Consider the following 22,435-nt stretch of genomic DNA (forward strand, 5'->3'; position numbering starts at 1 on the left):
AAAAAAAAAAAAAAGAAGAAAAAGAAAAAACTGAACTCAAGCTAAATCCCATGTTATACAAAAATTAACTCAAACTGTACCTCAGAGTTAAATATAAAATATAAAACTATAAAATTTTTAGAAGACAATTCAGAAGAAATCTTCAGGACTTAGGGCTTTGGTCAGAGTTCTTAGACTTGACACCAAAATTGTGCTAAAAAATAAATGGACAAAAAAGTTTCACAAACTAGACTTCATCGCCATTAAAATCTTTTGCTCTGTGAAAGACAAACAGATGAAAAGTCAAACCATACACAGGCAGAAAATATTTGCAAACCATGTATCTGACAAATGACTCATACCGAATTTTCAAAACTCAACAGTAAAAAAGCAAGCAATCCAATTGGAAAATGGGCAAAAGACATGAAGAAACATTTCACAAAGATGATGATATATACATGGCACATAAACACATTAGAAGAAAATTTAATATAACCAGACATCAGGGAAATGCAAACTAAGGCTATGATGTATGTAAAATGGTGCAGCTACTCCGGAAAACAGTTTGGCAGTTTCTTAAAAAAGCTAGTCACTTACTATGCAACCTAGCAATTGTACTCTTGGGCATTTATCCTAGAGAAATGAAACCTTAGATTCACACAAAATATGTACATAATATTCATAGCAGCTTTAGGTGTAATAGCCAAATATGGAAATAACCAAAATGCCCTGCAATACATGTACAATTTGTATTGAACAAACTGGTACAACCCTACCATGGAATACTACTCTGTAATAAAAAGGAATGAATTATTGATATACATAACAACTTGGATGGAGCTGAAGGGCATTATGCTGACTTAAAAAAAATCTCAAAAGATCACATATGATGATATCATTTATATATATAACAGTGTCGATATTACAAAATTATGAAGATGGAGAACAAATTAGTTATTGCCAGGAGTTAAGGATAGTAGTAAGCTTGGTGGTAAGAATGGATGTGACTAAAACAGGGTAGTAAGAGAACAATCTTTGTAGTGATGGAATGTAGCCTGATTGTAGTGGTGATTGTTGGAATCTCTACATATGTAATAAAAAGACATACATATACATTGATATAGTGTCAATTTCTTGGTTTTGATATTATAGGTGTGCAATATGTAACCATTAGGGAAAATCAGGTGAAGGGTACACAGGATGTCTCTATACTATCTTTGCAAGTTCCTGTGCATCTATAAATCTCTAAATAAAAAGTTTTAAAACAGCAGTATCAAGTTGAGACTATTGAAAATTACTTCCTAGTCACACAAGACAACATTAGAAATGCTCATTATCTTAAAGTTTACCCTAATGTGTCTATCCATCTGCTTCACTATAAACAAATATTATATTTATATTCTATTTTCTGAAAATTACTGAGTCATGAGAAGATAGAATATAGACAGACAGCAGACAGACATAATCTCTAACATTTTTGGATATAATCCAGACAGGTTTAGCTACTCAAGAGTAACCCTTCAAAACCATGATATATATGTATATATGTATGTATGTATGTATGCATGTATGTATGTATGTGTGTGTATGTGTATGTGTATATATATATGTATGTATATGTATGATGAGTTTGAATCAGAGGCACTTTTTGGCTAATGTTGGGAAAGGGGTTAATTGGCTAGTGAGTAAGCGAAGCAGACAGCTCAGCTTCCACATTTCAATGTTGTTCCTACTGGTCATGAAATATGAAATGTTATGGGACAAATCATATGCTACTATGATATTTACAAATTTGGGAAACCGAGCAAGTCAAAGGCTTAAATAAAGTCTGACAAATTAGACTAGGGTTATTTGGTTAATAAAATTACCTTACATAAATAATTTTTAAAAACATAGCAAACAAAATATAAAAATGTACTTATTCTTTAAATAATTATTTAAACATATGCTTTTACACTTTTACACAAACTGTCCCTTTGTAAGCTCTCCCAGACTCTACAGATTTTAAATATCAAATAGAATATACTCTTCCTATGGCATAATTGTAATTTCTCTAGCCTTACACCTTGGTATAGTTGAGGATTCTGCTAGAATTAAAACGTGTTTAACACACACAATATAGTATCTTCCATACTTTAAAACATTTATTAAGGCATACCTTAGCCACTCTGCCATTAAACTAACTCCATCTATTCATCCTTTTCTTAAAGGCCATGCTTTCACACATGTGCATGTGTGTGTGCATATGTTTATAGGTATGTGTGTGTGTGTGTGTGTGTGTGTGTATACATACATTTCATTCTCTTCCAAATGAAGTACAAGTCTGTTATAGCTACCAATTAAAAGCAACATCAGCAACACATATAAAACACACTCTATAGCTTAAAGTACAGTTGACCTTTGAACAACATGGGTTTGAACTGCACAGGTCCACTTATATGCAAAGGTTTTACATAAATTTTCTCTTCCTAATGATTTTCTTAGTAACATTTTCTTTTCTCTAGCTTACTTTATTAAAACAATACTGTATATAATTCATATAATGTACAAAATATGTGTTAATCGACTGTTTACATTATCAGTAAGGCTTCCACTTAACAGTAGGCTATTAGTAGTTACCTTTTTTGGGGAGTTGAAAGTTATATAAGGATTTAACTGTGTGGCGTTGGTGCACTGAACTCCCACATGATTCAAAGGTCAACTATATATGATTCAAGCTTCTACAACAGATAAAAGAGCTCAAGAATACTTTATTTTAAAACGCTGTAACAGATTTGTCCCTAAGAGGATATAAAAATGGCTAATAAGTACATGAAAAGATGTTCCACATCAATCATCTTTATGGAAATGCAAATTAAAATCACGACATACAATTACATACCTATAAGAAAAGGTAAAATAATTTTTAAAAAAACACAATAGGAGTGGGGGAGGTAGACAGGGTAATGGGGGTCAAATATGTGGAGACAGAAAGAAATCTAACTGTGGCAGGTGAACACAGAGTGTAAACATATATGTGCCTTACTGTTAAAGTGTACAGCTGAAACTTATTGGATTTCATTAACCAATGTCATCATAAAAAATAATTAAAAAATAAAAATAAAAAATAAAATAAAAAAATAAACAACACAATAGGAGTGACGACAAAAACATGGCGGACTGAGAGACGACCCCAGAACTCTCCCCTTGAGACAACAATAAGCTGAGCATCTAAAACTCAACAAAAAACACCCAACCTGCACACCAGCATGTCTGAGCATGCGATCTTCGCATAAGAGCTACCACAGGTCAGTACCCCAGGAGACGGGCGGTAGACTGGGAGAAAAGGAGAAGATGCTTCTTGTAGCCGGAGCTCCCTACAGGACGAGGGGGAAGGGAGAAGGTGGGATGGGTTCCCTGAATAGCCCTGCCTGAGAGAGCTGTGAGCTCCACGCAGCAACAGTGCCCAGAGATCAGGGAAGAAAGCAGAGAAGTGGGGACAGCATACAAGTAGGGACAGCTAAGAAGCAACAGTTGACTTTTAACAGGAGTGGCTGCAAAATGCAAGGCTGAGCTGCGGCCCTCATCCACCAACACAGAGAGCCCTCCCCGCATATCCTCCAAGACTGAACACCATGGAGCCCAAAGGGAATCTGAACAAATGCTACCCAAACAGTCACTAACACTGACAGGGACTGAGACTGAGGGTAGAGAGCATGACTGAATATCTATAAGGAAAAAATGGCATTATTAAGACATTATATAAAGCAGAGATCCAAGAGGCTTAGATGCCACCTACTGGACCCAAAAGAAAAATGCCTTCAGGCTAAAGAGAGATCTTTATATAATAAAATTTCTTTCTGGGGGAAAAAAAAAGCAGAATACACTTCCATTAATATCCAGGCAGAGAAATAGTCCATTAAATACCACGAAAAACCAAGGAGACAAGGCAGCTCAGAAAAAAAGAAAAATCTCCAAAAAATCAGCTAACAGACACAGAAACATGCAACTTAAATGACAGAGAATTCGGGATGGTACTTCCGAAAAAACTCCATGAAATCCAAAACAATTCATATCAACAATTTCAGGAATTGAAAAAAGAACTAGACGAGCAGAATGAGCTCTTTAGCAAGGAGATTGAAGGCCGCAAAATAACGGAATAGAACTTCTGGAGATGAAGAACACACTGAAAGACATGAAAAATGAAATAGCAAGCTTAGGAAATAGAGTCAACCAAATGGAGGAAAGCATCAGTGGTACTGAAGACAGAAATCTAGAAATAAATCACAGAAAAAAGAAGAGAGAAACCGAAGAATAAAAAAGAATGACAGAGAAATATAAGAACTATCTGATACTATCAGGGAGGAAACATAAGAATAATGGGCATTCTCGAAGGGGAGGAAAAGGAGCAGATATTAGAAAGTATTTTCAGATAAACAGTTAACGAGAATATCCCAAATCTAAGGAATGAGCTGGAGCTTGGAATTCAAGAAATCAACAGAACACCCAATTATCTCAACCCAAAAAGGCCTTCTCCAAGACACATTGTATTAAAATTATCAAAAATCAACGACAAAGAAAGAATTCTCAAGGCAGCCAGGGAAAAGAAGACGGTAACCTATAAAGGAAAATCCATTAGATTATCCTTGGACTTCTCAGTGCAAATTTTACTAGCCAGAAAAGAATGGAATCAAATATTCAAAATATTAAATGAAAGGAATTACCAGCCAGGAATAATGTATACAGCAAAGTTCTCCTTTAGATATGAAGGAGAAATAAAGACCTTTCCAGACACACAAAATTTGAGAGAATTCTCCACTATGAGGCCTGCATTACAAGAAATACTGAAAGGGGTCAGCTCATCTAAAACAAAATAACAACAACAACAACAACAACAAAACATAACTAGGAGTAAGGACTGATGAGTGCAACACTTACTAAGAACAGTGCATTATTAACTTAAGTAAGAAAAGATTTGCTATAGCAAGATAGTAATGAATGTTCAGCATACATAGGGAAACTCTGAGACAACAATGACAGAAAAGGGGAGTAGTCAAAGATCCAAATTAGCAAAGGGGAATGGATATAAGGCACATACCTAAGAAGAAAAATGAAGTAATGTGCTAATAATAACAATAATGTAATAATAATACTACCACACACACACACACACACACACTGACAAATGAAGCACCCCTGCCACACATATGGGTATAAATCCATCCTTCACATGATATTTCCAGGTAATGGTAAACTATACGCCTAAAGATCCAGAACTAGAAGTTATTAACATAAACATCAAGAATGGTTTTAGAGGAAAACTCAGCCACAACCCCATACCCCCAAAAAAAAAAAATCCACACATGAAAACAGAAGCAATGCAAACAGCGAGCTACCAGAAAGCAAATGATAAAATAGTTATAGGAAAACGTTTATTTCAATACAAATCCTAAATGTAAATGTACTGAACTCAACAATAAAAAGGCACAGAGGTGCAGACTGGATCGAAAAATAAAACCCAATCATATGCTGACTCCAAGAGCACATCTCAGTTCCAAAGACAAATACAGACTCAAAGTGAAAGGGTAGAAAATGATATTTCAAGAAAATGGCATTCAGAGAAAAGCAGGAGTAGCAGTACTAATATCGGACGAAATAGACTTCAAAATGAAAAAGGTAAAGAAAGATACTGAGGGACACTTTATAATGATAAAGGGAATCGTATACCAGGAAGACATAACCCTTATTAATATCTATGCTCCCTATCAGGGAGCCCTGAAATATATGAAGCAATTACTAATAACACAAAAGGGAGAAACAAACCAAAACACTTTCGTAGTAGGGGACCTAAATACTCCACTGTCGGATATGAACAGATCATCCAAACAGAAAATCAATAAGGAAATAACATCCTTAAATGACACATTAGACCAACTGGACATAATTGACATTTACAGAGCCTTTCATCCCAATACAGCTGCTTATACATTCTGTTCCATGTGTACTAGAGGACTGATCACATACTGGGACACAGAGATAGCCTCAATAAATATAAGAGAGTTGAAATCATACCAATCATATTCTCTGATCAAAATGTTTTGAAGCCGGAGATGAACTGTGAATAAAAAAAAAAAAAAAAGGCAGGAAGAACCACAAATACATGGAGGTGAAACAATATGCTACTAAAGAATAACTGGGTCAGAGAAGAAATTAAAAAAAAAGAGATCAAGAGGTACATAAAAACGAATGATAATGAGAGTACAAAATATCAAAACTATTGGGAGACGGCAAAAGAGGTCATAAGAGGAAAGTTCATATCATTACAGGCCTATCTCTAAAAACAAGAATGAGCTCAAATAAACAACCTAACACTTCATCTTAAAAAATTAGAAAAGAAAGAACAACTGAAGCCTAAAGTCAGCAGAAGGAAAGAAATAATCAAAATTAGAGCAGAAATAAATAAAATTGATAACAAAAATATAATAGAAAAAATAAATACAACGAGGAGCTGGTTCTTTGAAAAAGTTAATAAAATTGACAAACCCCTGGCTAGATTCATTAAAGAAAAAAAGAGAAAAGACACAAGTAAACAAAATCAGGGATGAAAGAGGGGAAATTATGACACACACTGCAGAAATACAAAGAATCATACAAAAATACTATGAAAAAGTATACAACACCAAATTTAATAACCTAGAAGAAATCGACGAGTAATTAGAAAGATACAACCTGCCTAGACTGAATCAAAAATTCGAAATTCTAAATAGACTGATCAGCAGTTTGGAAATTGAAACAATCATCAAAAACCTACCAAAAAGGACAACTCCGGGACCAGATGGCTTCACCAATGAATTCTACCAAACACTGAAAAAAAATTTAATACGTAGTCTCCTCAAATTTATCCAAAAAAATAAAAAAGGAGGCAATACTTCCTAACTGATTTTATGAGGCCAATATTACCCTGATACCAAAACCTGGTAAAGATAACACACACAAAAAAGAAAACTACAGACCAACATCTCTCATGAACACAGAAGCACAAATCCTAAATAAGATACTAGCAAACCGAATACAGCAACATATTCAAAAGATTATACACCACGATCAAGTCAGCTTCATTCCAGGGGCACAGGGATGGCTCATCATACGCAGATCGATTAATGTGATACACCACATAAAAAATTAAAAACTAAGAATCGTGATCATATTAATAGATGTAGAAAAAGACTTCGAAAAGATACAGGATCCATTTATGATCAAAACACTTCACAAAATTGGTATAGAAGGAAAGTACCTTAACATAATAAAGGCCATATATGACAAACTCTTAGCCAACATTATACTTAATGGTGAAAAACTAAAAACCTTCACTCTAAGATCAGCAAGAAGGCAAAGATGTCCACTATCGCCACTGTTATTCAATATAACATTGAAGGTCTTAGAGAGTGCAGTCAGACAAGAGAAAGATATAAAAGGCATCCAATTAGGAAATGAAGTCAAACTGTCACTATTTGTGGATGACATGATTCTCTACACAGAAAACCCTAAAGACTCCACAAGAACACTACTAGAAACAATAAGCAAATACAGTAAAGTTTCCGGATACAAAATCAACGTTCAAAAATCCATAGCATTCCTATATTCTAATAACAAATTGTCAGAAATAGAAGTAGAAAAAATAATTCCTTTTGCAATGGCAACAAAAAGAAAAAAAAATACCTAGTAATAAACCTAACGAAATATGTGAGGGACCTATATAATGAAAACTATAAGACCCTATTAAAAGAATTACAAGAAGATACAAAGAAATGGAAAGATATTGTGTTTTGGATTGGAAGAAACAATATAGTTAAAATGACCTTATTACTTAAAGCATTATATAGATTTAATGCAATCTCCATCAAAATTCCATTGGCATTTTTTAAAGAAATGGAACAAAAAATCATCAGATTTTGTATGGAAGCATAGAAGACCCCAAATTGTCAAAGCCATCCAGAGAAAAAAGAATGACGTGGGAGGCATTACTTTGCCTGACTTTAAATTATACTATAAAGCATCAATAATCAAAATGGCATGCTATTGGAAGAACAACAGATACACAGACGAGTGGAACAGATCAAAAGTCCAAAAACAAACCTATGTTTATATGGGCAAATAATTTTCGACAAAAAGCCAAAAATATACAGTGGAGAAAGGAAAGCCTCTTTAATAAAAGGCGCTGGGAAAACCGGAAAGGCACATGCAAAAGTATGAAACTAGACTGTTGTCTATCACCACACACCAAAATTATCCCATAATGGATTAAAGACCTAAATATAAGACCCAAAACAATAAATTGAATAGAAGAAAACACTGGAACTAAACTCATGGACCTTGGACTTAGAGAGGATTTTATGAATTTAACCTCATAGACAAGAGAAGTATAGGCAAAAATAAATGAATAGGACGATATCAAACCGAAAAGCTTCTGCATAGCAAAAGAAAACATCAAGGCAAAGAGGCAAGCAACTGAATGGGCGAAGATATCTGCAAACAATGCCTCCGATAAGGGCCTAATAAATATCCAAAATATACAAAGAACTCATACCACTCAACAACTAAAAAAATCCCAAAAAATCCAATTAAAAAATGAGCAGAGAACCTAAACAGATACTTCACCCAAGAAGACATACAAACAGCCAACAAACACATGGAAACATGCTCAACATCGCTAGCTAATAGGGAAATGTAAATCAAAACCACAATGAGATATCATCTCACACTTGTTAGAATAGCTATTCAATAGGACAATTAATAACAAGTTTTGTAGAGGATGTGGAGAAAAAGGATCCCTCATACACTGCTGGTAGGGCTGCAAAAAAACTAAGAATTGATCTACCACATGATCCAGCAATCCCTCTTCTGGGTATTTACTCCAAAGCCTTGAAAATCCATATTCGAAAAGATATTTGGACACCGATGTTCATAGCAGCATTATTCATGGTGGCCAGGATATGGAAGCAATCGATGTGTCCTATGATAGATGATTGGTTAAAGAAGCTGTCATACATATATACAATAAAATATTACTCAGTCATTAGCAGAGATGAAATAGTGCTATTTGTGACAACATGGATGGACTTTGAGATAATCATGCTAAGCGAAATAAGCCAGACAGAAAAAGTTGAAAACCACATGCTATCACTCATATGTGGGATATAAACGTAAAAGAAACAAACAGGACAAACAGAGACTCATGGACATGGACAATAGACTAGTGGTTACCAGAGTGTAGGGGAGAGGGAGGAGGAGGGAGATAGATAGGGGAGAGGGGATAGATGGGGATAAAAGAGGTCAAATATGTGGTGACAGAAAGAAATCTAACTATAGGTGGGGAACACACAATGCAATATATATATGCCTTACTGTTAAATTTCAGACCTGAAACTTACTGGATTTTGTTAACCAATGTCACCAAACAATAAATAAAATAAAATTAAAAACAAAACAAAACAAAACACAATAATACCAAGCACTAACAAGAATGAAGAGCAACTGGAACTCTCAGACACTGCTGGTGGGAATGAACAACTGTACAACTGCTTTTAAAACTGGCAGTTTCTTACAAACTAAATATAAACTTACCATACAACCCAGGAATTGAACTCCTAGATTTTCATTTCACTTGGGTAAATATCTAGGGGTCACACAAAAACTTATACATGGCTATTTAGCGCAGCTTCAATTTTAATTCCAAAACCTAGAAACAACGTAAACATCTCTCAACTGCAAATAAACTGTGATACATCCATACAATGGAATATTATTGAACAATAAAAAGGAAAACAACCATTGACATATATAACAATAAGGATAAATCTCAAATGCATTTTGCCTTGTGAAATAAGTGAGATTCAAAAGGCTACAAATTGTATGATTCCATGAGTGAATTTTTAGGTATGATGAAACCATTTTCTATCTTGACTATATCATGCATTCATCAAAAACTGTAGAATATATACTAAAAAGTGAATTTTACTGTAGGTAGATTTTTAATAACTTTTTAAAACCTCTCTACACAAACAAAAAAGGTTTCCTACCTCACATTAGTTTCATCATTAAATTCCTCAGCCCATTTTTTCCTTGATTGTGCAGTAGTAGAACCATCTAAACGGTAATAGTCAATGTTTCGGAGCCACTTCCCTTCACCTGAATATTTGACCAAAAAACAAAAGAGAGAGAAAGAGAGAGAGAGAGAGAGAGAGAGAGAGAGAAATTTGAAAGTCATTGTTCTGCTAGTAATAGATTTTCTTCCTTCCTCACCATTTAAAAGCTGGTTATATATATTATATTTGCATAGCTAAGCAAAATTTTTAATCAAGAGATAATTCATTGTATTACAAATAAATTTACCACAGATTTCCTTCCAATAGATACTGAATAACAAAGGTACTTTAAGAAAGTATTTCGTCTACATGTGGATTTCTTAAAAGAGTTCCTTGATTACAATCCTTTAAAACTTGCAAAAGAATATGATTAAGGTGCATTATGCTCATGAAGCTTGCTTTTAATTAGATCTATAAACATCCCGGTTTCCCCCTTCTTATTAACATGTTGATACTGATCAGATAAAAGACATATAAGGCATTTATTCATTCCCTGAACAAGTATTTATTGAATACCTATTATGTGCCAAAACTATTATATATAGTCTAGCCACAAATATCAGCAGATGTTGCTATTTCATGACAATTGTGTGTGTGTGTGTGTGTGTGTGTGAGATTAAGTAAAAGACTGTGACTTTATAAGTTAAACAGTAATCAGATATGTTTGCCTTTTGAATAGTAAAGTGAAATTTTATTCAATATTTACGATGATACTAAAATACTAAAGGATTAAATGCTTATGATATCTTTATATTTTATCATACATAATTTTCATATCAATTATTTAACTGTCAACATACGATTTCACTTCCAAGCAAAATTCGTATCATACCCTAGAGTCTTTAAAATCAAGTTGGCAAAATAGATTTATGTCTTTCAGCAAACTTTTTACTTAAACTTAGTATATTAGTTTAAAAGATGCCTTTTGACATGTTTATTACTTACCTATATCTTTACCTACATTGAAACCCTAGAATTTCAATGAAAATTCAGTAATGGCTAAGAGAGTCAATTTATTTATTTATGGTTTTTATTTCTTTCAACTGGAAAAAAAGGCATACACATCTAAGGAAAAAAGAATTTGAGATAGAAGGTTGGATAAAAAAGTAAGAGGCTGGAGACATATTTGCATTAACTGTTCACTTGAGTAGGATAATTATTAAAATAAATATGCTAATCATAAACAAATGCAATATATGAATATTTTAAAAAGTACTTCAAGATACTCACCTTTCTGTGATAATACAAATGAACAATTTGTACTACCACTTCTGTGAATCCAACATGTAAAAACTGTGATACAGTCAGTATAGGTTAGTAATCAAAAATATTAACTTCAGAGTCAGACTCCCTAAGTTTAATCTCAGTTTCATCATTTACTAGCATTTTCAATCAGGGCAAATTAAACTCCTTTTGCTTCAGTGTCTTTGTCTTTATCTTTAAAAATGGGAGATAACCACAGTATCTACTGCATAGAATTGTTTATTAAATGAGTTAATATAAAAAGACCACTTAGAACAGTGCCTGTCACACAGTAATTAAGCTATTGAGTACTTAATATTGTCACCTAAGATCTATAGCAAATTATATCTATCTATATTATGGCACACATGTGCGTTTGATCCCACTCTATAACACAATTTCCTGTAATACCGCTCACATTAACTGTCCAGTGCCCAAAACACAGCAGTAGTAGGAGGAGGAGGAGGGGGACTACTAGTAGTAGGTACTCAAATGATAAACCAAATCGATTGATGGTTAAAACAAATATTTCCTGAAGATAATTTATAAAATTAGATATGAACTAGCAAGCATATAAAAAATATTCAACCTTATCAGTGGTTAAAAAGTATAAATTAAAACAAAGACAACTGTTTTTACCCATTAAAGATGGGGAAAATGTTATTATAGTACTAAAGGTATACAGTAACATGGGCATTTTCCATTTATTCATAGTGATAAATTGATATAACTTTTTTGTAACACTGTCTTTCAGATAATGAGGCACTTGCAGAACATAAAATCTAACTTAAAAAAAAACTAATACATAGGAATAACAGAAAAATATATTAAGAGTTTTGGTCAAGATAGCAGAGTAGGTAAATGGTGGCTCGCCTTCTCCCACAACCACATCAGAATTACAACTAAATTATAGAAAAACCACCCTTGAAAACCATCTGAAGACTAACTAGCTAAATAGAACTCCTATAACTAAAAATATAAAAGAAGCTATGTCGAGACTGGTAGGAGGGGCTGAGGGGCTGGTTCCATACCCACATATAGCAGTTTAAAATCTGGAGGGATAGCTCGGCTGAAGAGGTCTCCCTGAGGGACAAAAGGTCCCAGCCCCACAGCAGGCTCCTCAGTCTGGAGCACCAGTGCTGGGAAAAGTAGTTCCCAAAATATCTGGCTGTGAAAATCACCAGTGATTCAGTCCAGGTGAGACAGAGGGATGCCACAGACCCAGGCGTCCTCTTAAAAGTCCCACACACAGACTCACTAGCTCACAAACACTCTAAGCTCCAGCAAAAAAAAAAAAAAAAAGAGCAGCTCAAAAAGCACCAGAGACATACAGGGAGGAACTAAATTGTCTGGCTTCAACAACAGCTGCAGGGGTAGCTTCCTCTGTGACAGAAGCACTGGCAGGCACCACTGTTCCTTAGTTGAGCTCTCCTCCTACACAGCTTGCAGGCACAGATGGGTGCCAAATCTGAGTCTCCATTAAGTTGGCAAACACTGCTTGCCCCACCCCACTGATTCTCTGAGACCCTACTCCAGCCAACTTGCAGGCCCACCAAAGCCATGTCCAGTGGCCTTTCCATATAAACAGCCTGTCTTGACTCATGCTACAGACTTAACTAAAATCTCTCCAAGGTCCATACACCCCAAATAAGCAGTGGCTGGCCTCGGCATACACTGTACCTCTTGCTAAATGGCCCCAAGCCAGGCAAAGTGGCAACCAGCCTCGAATTGCAGCATAGCCTCTCCTAGGAGCCTCCAAGTACAGCACAGGCAGTTACCAAATGCAGATAAGTTTGCAGTTTCTATGAGGTGACCCCATACTGGGCACAGGCAATGGCTGACCTTCACCTGAACTGCAGAATCTCCCAAGAGGTCCCCAAACCAACATACCTGCTGGCCAACTATAGACCACACCAAAACACCACCCAATTAGCTCCACAAATGACATACCAAAAGGACAGACAGGATAAGCACCAGAGCCCCACTAAAGCAAATCCCGCTCAATGGAGTCAGCCCCAGAACAACAGCTCATCTGCTGAAATCACGGCTAGTTCTCAGTCTGCCTACAGGTCATTCGCACCTACTAATATGCCAACAGCAATCAAGGATCAATTACAACAAGAGGGAACACACAACCCATGAAAGGGACACAACTGGAGTACCCATCTAAGGAGACCAGGGAGAAAGCACTACTAGGCCCTTTAGTACACCAACTACATAAGGCCACCCTACCAAGACTGGGAGATATAGCAGATCTGCCTAATACAAAGAAACAAACACAAGGAGTCAGCCAAAATGAGGAGACAAAAAGAACATGTCCCAAATGAAAGAAGAGGACAAAATAACAGAAAAAGAACTAAATGAAATGGAGCTAAGCAATCTACCAGGAAGTGTTCAAAACACTGGTGAAAAGAATGATTAAGAAACATGGGGGAAAATAGATTATCTAAGTGAGAACTTACACAAAGGTATAGAAATTGTAAAAAAAAAAAAGTCGGTCAGAAATGAAGAACACATTATATGGCAGTAGATTAGATGAGGCAGAGGATAGAATCAGTGATTCAGAGACAAGGTAACAGAAAGTACCAAACTGATAAGAGGGGGAAAAAAAAGAATAAAAATTTAGGCTAGTTTAAGGGACTTCTGGGACATCAAGCATATCAACATTTTGGGTGCCAGATAGAGAAGAGAACACAAGGGATTGAAAATCTATTTAAAGAAACAATGACTAAAAATTTCCCTAACCTGGCAAAGGAAATACACATATAAGTCCAGGAAACATAAGTCCCAAATAACATAAACCCAAAGAGGCCCACATCAACACACATCATAATTTGAAATGGCTTAAAGGTTTAAGACAGAATAAAAGCAGCAAGAGAAAAGCAGTTAGTTACCTACAAGAGAATGCCTATAAGAACGTCAGCTGATTTCTCAACAGAAGCTTTGCAGGCCAGAGGGATTGGCATGAAATAGTCAAAGCGATGAAAAGCAAGGACCCACAACCAAGATTACTCTATTCAGCAAAGCTATCATTTTAGAATCAAAGGACAGATAAAGAGCTTTCCAGATAAGAGAAAGCTAAAGGAGTTCAACACCATCAAACTAGTATTACAAGAAATGTTAGAGGAACTTCTTTAAGAAGAAAAAAAAATTAAAAATATGAATAATAAAATGGTAATAACTACATAACTATCAATAATTACTTTACATGTAAATGAATTAAATACTCCAATCAAAAGACAGAGAGTAGCTGAATGGATAAGAAAAAAAGACCCATACATATGCTGCCTACAAAAGACCCACTTCAGAACAAAAGACATAGACTGATAGAAAAAGAATGAAAAAAGACATTTTATGAAAATGAAAATGAAAAAAAGGCTGGGGTAGCAATGTTTATATATATATATATATATATATATATATATATATATATATATATATATATATATATATATATATACACCATGCATTTTAAAACAAAGGCTATAACAAGAGACAAAGAAAGACATTTCATAATGATAAAAGGAGAAATCCAACAATGAGATATAGCCCTCATCAATATTTACACACCCAATGTAGGAGCACCTAAATAAATAATGCAAATATTGACAGACATAAAGGGAGAGATTGACAGTAACACAGTCCTAGTAGGGGATTTAACACCCCATTGACATCAAGGGATATATCATCCAGACGAAAAATCAACAAGGAAACAGCAATATTAAATAACACATTAGACCAGATGGAATCGACGTTTTTAGAACATTTCTCCCCCAAACAGCAGAATATACATTCTTTTCAAGTGCACATGGAACATTTTCCAGGATAGACCACATGTTTGTCCAAAAAACAAGTCTCAGTAAATTTAAGACCACTGAAAACGTAGCAAGTATCTTCCCTGATCAAAATGATATGAAACTAGAAATTACAAGAAAAAAACTGAAAAATACAAAAACACATGGAGGCTAAATAACAGGTTACTAAACAATGAATGAGTTAACAAAGAGATCAACAGATACGTTGAAACAAATAAAAATGAAAACACAATGACCCAAAATCTAGGGGACACATCCAAAGCAGTTCTAAGAGAGAAATTCATAGACGTACAGGCTTAACTTAAGAAAAAAGAAAATTTTCAACAATCTAATTTTACACACAACTAAAGAAACATTAAAAATGATAACGAAAAACTAAAGTGAGTAGAAGGAAGGAAATAATAAACATCATGGGGAAAATAAACTGAATAGATTCTAAAACTACAATACAAAAGATCAATGAAACCTATGGCTGTTCTTTGAAAAGAATAAGTAAACTGATAAACTTTTAACCAGACTCATGAAGAAAAAATGAGAGAGGAAACAAATAATCAAATTCAGAAATGAAATAGAAGTGACAGCTGACATCCCAGAAATCCAGAGGATTATAAGAAAATACTAAGAACAATTATATGCCAATGAACTAAACAATCTGGAAGAAATGGATAAATTCCTAGAAACGTATAATCTTACAGGACAAAATCAAGAAGAAAAAAATGTGAATAGACCCATAAATACTAATGTAATTGAATTGGTAATCAAAAAACTCCCCATAAACAAAAATCCTGGAACAGATGGCTTCAAAGGTGAATTTCACCAAACATTCAAAGAATACTTAGTCTTCTCAAACTATTCCAAAAAATTAAGAGGGAATGTTCCCAATTTCATTTTACAAGGCCACCATTACTCTGATTCCAAAACCAAAGACATTACAAAAAGAGAGAATTATAAATTGATATACCTGACGAACATAGATGCAAATATCCTCAACAAAATATTAGCAAACCAAATTCAGAAATATATTAAAAAGGTCATACACCACGATTAAGTAGGATTTATTCCAGTGATTCAAGGTTGGTTCAATATCCGCAAATCATTTAACATGATACACCATGTAAACAAAATGAAAGATAAAAAATATATGATCATATTAATAGATGCAGAAAAACTTTGGCAAACTCTAACATCGGTTTATGATAAAAACTCTCAGCAAAGTGGGAATAGAGGGAACAACATACTACAGGTCATATATCACAAACCCACAGCTAACATCATACTCAACCAGGAAAAGCTAAAAGTGTTTTCCTTAAGATGAGAAACAAGAAAAGAATGTCCACTTTCACAACTCCTATTCAACGTAGTATTCGAAGTCCTAGCCATAACAATCAGAGAAGAAAAAGAAACAAAAGGCATCCAAATTGGATAGGAAGTAAATCTGTCACTATTTGCATATGACTTGATGCTATATATAAAGAACTCTAAAATATTCTACACACACACACAAAACTGTTAGAATTGATAAATGAATTCAATAAGTAGCAAGATACAAAATTAATATTCAGAAATTGGTGGCATTTTATATGCCAATAACAAAACTATCAGAGAAATTAAGAAAACAATCCCATTCACAATTGTATCACAAAAATAAAATACTTAAAAATAAATTTAAACAATGTAGTAAAAGACAACTGGATAATTATAAGACATTCAAGAAAAACAATGAAGACACAAATAAATGGAAGCATATACCGTGCTCATAAATAGGCAGAAATAACATCATTCAAACATCCATACTACCCAAAGCAATCTACAGATTCAGTGCAATCCTTATCAAAATACCAATGGCATTTTTCACAGAACTAGAACAATTCATCCTAAAATCTATATGGAACCACAAAAGTCCCTGAATAGCCAATGCAATCTTGAGGAAGAACAAAATTGGAAGTATTATGCTACCTGATATCAAACTATAGTACAAGGTTACAGTAATGAAAATGGCATGTTACTTGCATAAAAACAAACACATAGATCAACAGAACATAATAAAGAGCCCAGAAATAAACCTACATTGACATGGTCAATTAATCTATAACAAAGGAGGCAAGAATAAACAATAGGGTAAGGACTGTCTCTTCAATAGACGGTGTTGGGAAAACTGTAGATACACATGCAAAAAAATGAAACTAGAGATATATGCAAAAAAAATGAAATATGCAAAAAAAGAAACTTTCTTACATCATTTACAAGAATAAACTCAAAATCGACTAAAGACTCTCATGTAAGACCCAAAACCATAAAACTAATAAATGAAAACTTAGGCAGTTAACTCTTTGACATTACTCTTAGTAATACTTTTTTGGATAGATCTTCTCAGGCAAGTGAAACAAAAGAAAAAATAAAAAGATGGAACTACATCAAAATAAAAAGTTTTTGCAGAGAAGGCAACTGTAAACAAAATGAAGAGAAAAAGTACTGAATGAGAGAAGATATTTGCGAATGATATATCCAATAAGGGGTTAATATTCAAAATATATAAGGAACTTATACAACTTAACACCAAAAGGAAAAAAAAAAGCCATCCAATTAAAAGACAGTCAGAGGACCTAAATAGATATTTCTCCAAAGAGGACACAGATGGCCAACAGACATATGTGAAGAGGCTCAGTATCACTAATCATCAGGGAATTAAATTAAAACCACAAGTGAGATATCATCTCACATTTGTCAGAAAGGCCATCCTCAATTAATCGACAAACAGCAAATGTTAGAGAAGATGTGGAGAAAAGGAAACCCTCATACACTGTTGGTGGGATTGCAAATTGGGGCAGCCACTATGGAAAACAATATGGAAGCTCCTCTAATTATTAAAAAAAGAACTATCTTTTGACCCAGAAAGTCCATTTTTGAGTATTTCTCCAAAGAAATCCAAAACACTAATTCAAAAAGACATATGCACCCCTATGTTCGTTGAATTATTTACAATAGCCAAGATATGGAAGCAACCTAAGTTTCCATCAATAAATGAATGGATAAAGAAGTGGTACATATATATAATGTAACATTATTCAGCCATTAAAAAGAAGGAAGTCTTGCCATTTACAACAACATGGATGGACCTAGAGAGTTTTATGCTAAGTGAAGTAAGTCAGACAGAGAAAGACCAATGCCATCTGATTTCACTCACATGTGGAATCTAAAGAACAAAATAAACAAACAAAGCAGAAACATGCTCATAGATACAAAGAACAAACTGATAGTTGCCATGTGGGTATAGTGTTGGAGGGCTTGATGAAAAGGGAAAGGGATTAAAAAGTACAAACCGACAGTTATAAAATCATCATGGGGAGTGTGAAAGTATAGCATAGGAAAATATAGTCAATAATATTGTAATAACTATGTATGGTGCCAGGTAAGTACAAGACTTATCAGGGGGATCACTTCATAAATTATATAAGTGTCTAACCACTATGCTGTATACCTGAAACTAATATGTTGAATGTCAACAATAATTTAAAAATTAAAAAAATTTTTAATGTTTCTGAAACAATAAAAAGTTTAAAAACTAAACTTATTTTATGGGGAGAGGACTTCTGGCATGACAGGGTAAGGAGTTTCATGTACTTGCACCCCAGCAGGACTTGTGAAATTTCTTTTAAATAATGCTACAGATCTGGACACTTAAAAATGGTCAAAATTGTAGAAACTTTTTTTCTTCCTATTTCTCTCCTCCCAATTTGGATTTCTTTGTTTTCTACTAATTGACTGATAAGGAGAAATAAGGTTAAGACATACTAAGGAGATTTCCAAGATATCTTGAGGTATGATGATTACACCAACTTCTTCCTAAATCATAGAAATATTTTCCTCCTCTCAATTTCCTGGGCGTTTAATTTTCTGTATTTATTTGTTTAGTATCTATATTCACCATTAGACTATTAGCTCCTTAAGAGAGGGACAACTGTAAACTCACTGACATTACTCATAGTAATATTTTTTTGGATATGTCCCAGTCCTTGGCAGGGTACCTGGTGGGTATTCATCAAATATCGTTTTTTTGTTTTTTTTTTAAATAACGCCTATTTAATTTTATATACAAATCTACTTTGCCTTACAGAATAAACAAAAAACTACTGAGTTCTCATTTTCTTGTCCAATATCTCTTACCAGTTTTTAAAAATTTGTATGTTTAATGAAAGACAAATACTGACAAAATGGAAAAATTAATGTAAAACAAAACAAACAATAACCTTGCTTTACCGCACTTCCACTAAGGAGTTGGTTGTGTAACTTTTTAAATTGTAGTAAAACACACATACCATAACATTTACCAGCTAAAGCATTTTAAGTGTACAGTTCAGTAGTGTTAACAGGTCTCAAGAACTTTTTCATCTTGCAAAACCGAAACCATACCTATTAAACAACTACCCATTCTCTGCTTCCTCACTATTCTACTTTCTGTCTCTATGAATCTGACTACTTCAGATATCTCAAACAAATGGAATTGCACAGTATTTGTCGTTTTTGTGTTGGCTTATTTCACTTAGTATAATATCTTCAAAGTTCATTCATATTGTAGCATGCGACAAGATTTCCTCCCTTTGAAAAGCTGAATAATATTTCATTGTATATGTGTACTGCATTTTGTTAATCCATTGATCTACCGATGTACATTTGGGTTGTTTCCAACTTTTTAGTATTGTCAATAATGCTGCTATTAATATGGGTATACAAATATCTCTTTGAGACCACGCTTTAAATTCTTTTGGGTTTATACCCAGAAGGGCATGCTGGATCATATGATAATTCTAGTTTTAATTTGTTGAGGAACTGCCTGCCATACTGTTTTCCATAGTGGCTGCATTATATTACATTCCTGTCATTTTTAATAGCAGCCATCCTATTGAGTGTTGGGTTGTATTAAGTGTATTGTAGTTTAGATTCTCAATTCTCTAATAATTAGTGATGTTAACCATGTTTTCATGTGGTTGTTAGTCATTTGTATATCATCTTTAGAGAATATCTATTCAAGTCTTATGCTCATTTTTTGAATCCAGTTATTTTGTTGTTGTTGTTGTTGTTGTTGTTGTTGTTGTTGAGGCGCAAGAGTTCTTTATGTGTTCTAGATAGTAACACCTTAGCAGATATATCATTTGCAAGTGTTTCCTCCTATTCTGTAGGTTACCTTTTCACTGACAAAATGTTAAATTTTGTTATGTATATTTTATAGTAATAATAACAACAACTACTACTACCCACAAGAAAAAACAGGTCCAAATGGCTTCACTGTTGAATTCTAGCAAATATTTTAAGAAAAATTAATACCAATCCTTTCCAAACTATTCCAAAAAATCAAAGAGGGATCATTTCCCAACTCATTAAATGAGGCCACTATTAGACTCATACCAAAACCACACAGAAGCATTATGAGAAAACAAAACTGAAAACTAGTATCTCTTATGTATAAGGAGGCAGAAATCCTCAACAAAATACTAGCATACTAAATCCAACAACATATAAAGAGAATTATATACAATGACCAAATGGGATCTATCCCAGGTACGTAAGGTTGGTTTAAAATATGATAATCAAAGTAATATTCCATATCAATAGAATTTTAAAACCCACATGATCATCTCAATAGATGCAGAGAAATCATTTGATACTATCCAACACACATTCACAATAAAAAACAAAAAACTAGAAAGAGAAGGAACCTTCCTTCCTCAACTTGAAAAACAGTATCTATGAAAAAACGAAAGCTAAAACTATACATTATAGTGAAAGCTAAAACTTTAAATAATAGTGCAAGATCACATTCTTTCCTCCTAAGATCAGGAACAAGAAAAGGATTTTGGCTCTTGCCACTTCAATTCAACATTGTACTTGAGATTCTAACCAGGGAAAGTGGGCAAGTAATCCACACTGGAAAGGAGGAAGAAAATTATCTCTATTTGCAGATGACATGATCTTGTATTTGGATGATCCTTTAAGAAATCCACTAAAACACAATTAAAATAAATGATTTAATAGACAAAACTCAATTTATGTATTTGCAATGAAAAATTAAAACATGAAATTAAGTATACAATTCTACTTACAATACTATCAAAAACAATAAAATAAGTAGAAACAAATTCAACACAATTCCTATCAGAATCCAAACTGACTTCTCTGTAGAAATGTATAAGGTGATTCTAAAATTTATATGGAATTGCAAGGGACCAAACAGCCAAAACAATCTTGAAGAACAAAGCAGGAGGACTCACACTTTCAAAATGTACTTTCAAAGCAACAGTAATCAAGACAGCGTGTTACTGGCATAAGGACTGAAACATGGATTAATGGAATAGAACTCAGAATCAAGAAATAAATCTATGTCTCCATGGTCAACTGATTTTCAACAAGGGTGCCAAGACTATTCAATGGGGAAAGAATGGTCTTTTCAAAAACTAGTGCTAGGACAACTGGATAGCCATAGTGAAGGACTGAAGTGGGACCTTTAGCTTATACTATATATAAAAATTAACTCAAAATGGATCAAAGATCTAAATATAAGAGCTAAAACTATATAATTCTTTGAAGGAAACATAGGGGTACAACTTCATGAACTTGGATTTGGCATTGGTTTGTTACTATAACACTAAAAGCATAAGTAACATAAAAATAAATAAATTGGACTTCATCAAAATGAAAAATAAAAGCTTTTGTGCATCAGAGGACACTCAAAGTAAAAAGACAACACACAGAATAAGATAAAATATTTACAAATTGTATAGCTGATAAGGGCTAGTAGGCAGAAAATGTAAAACAAACAAACAAACAAACAAACAAACAAACCTCTCAACTCGGTAACAAAAAAGACTAATAACCCAAATTCGAAAACGGGTAGATCTGAATGCTGAACATTATTAGTCATTAGAGAAATACAAATCAAAATCACAATGAGATACCACTTCACAGATACTAGGATGGCTATAATTTAAAAATAAAATACAAAACAAGCACAGGCGAAGATGTGGAGAAATTGGAAACCCTGTACACTGCTTGTGGGAATGTAAAATAGTGCAGTGAGTGTGGAAAACAGTTTGGTAGTTCCTCAATAAGTTAAACAGAGAATTATCATATGACCCAATAATTCCATTCCTAGGTATATATCCAAAAGAACTGAAAACAGATGTTTAAATTAAATAAATAAAACCTTGTATACAAATGTTCATAGCAGCATTACTCATAATAGTCACAAGGGGAGGGAGGGAGGAAGGAAGGAAAGGAAGG

The 22,435-nt window shown here is 33.9% G+C and overlaps 1 protein-coding gene across 13 annotated transcripts in view; it reads right to left on the reverse strand.

Annotated features, from left to right (window-relative positions):
• Positions 1 to 22,435, reverse strand: part of ATRX (ATRX chromatin remodeler) — a 261,805-nt gene that overhangs the window by 43,828 nt on the left and 195,542 nt on the right. For all 13 annotated transcript variants that reach the window (XM_039849234.1, XM_039849215.1, XM_039849209.1 and 10 more), the window contains one exon: positions 10,038 to 10,146. In XM_039849234.1, the coding sequence (XP_039705168.1) occupies positions 10,038 to 10,146 (109 nt within the window). The remainder of the gene's footprint in view (positions 1 to 10,037; positions 10,147 to 22,435) is intronic.

This window comes from Pteropus medius, unplaced genomic scaffold (genome assembly GCF_902729225.1).
Source record: "Pteropus medius unplaced genomic scaffold, Ma_sr-lr_union100, whole genome shotgun sequence".
Taxonomy (NCBI): domain Eukaryota; kingdom Metazoa; phylum Chordata; class Mammalia; order Chiroptera; family Pteropodidae; genus Pteropus; species Pteropus medius.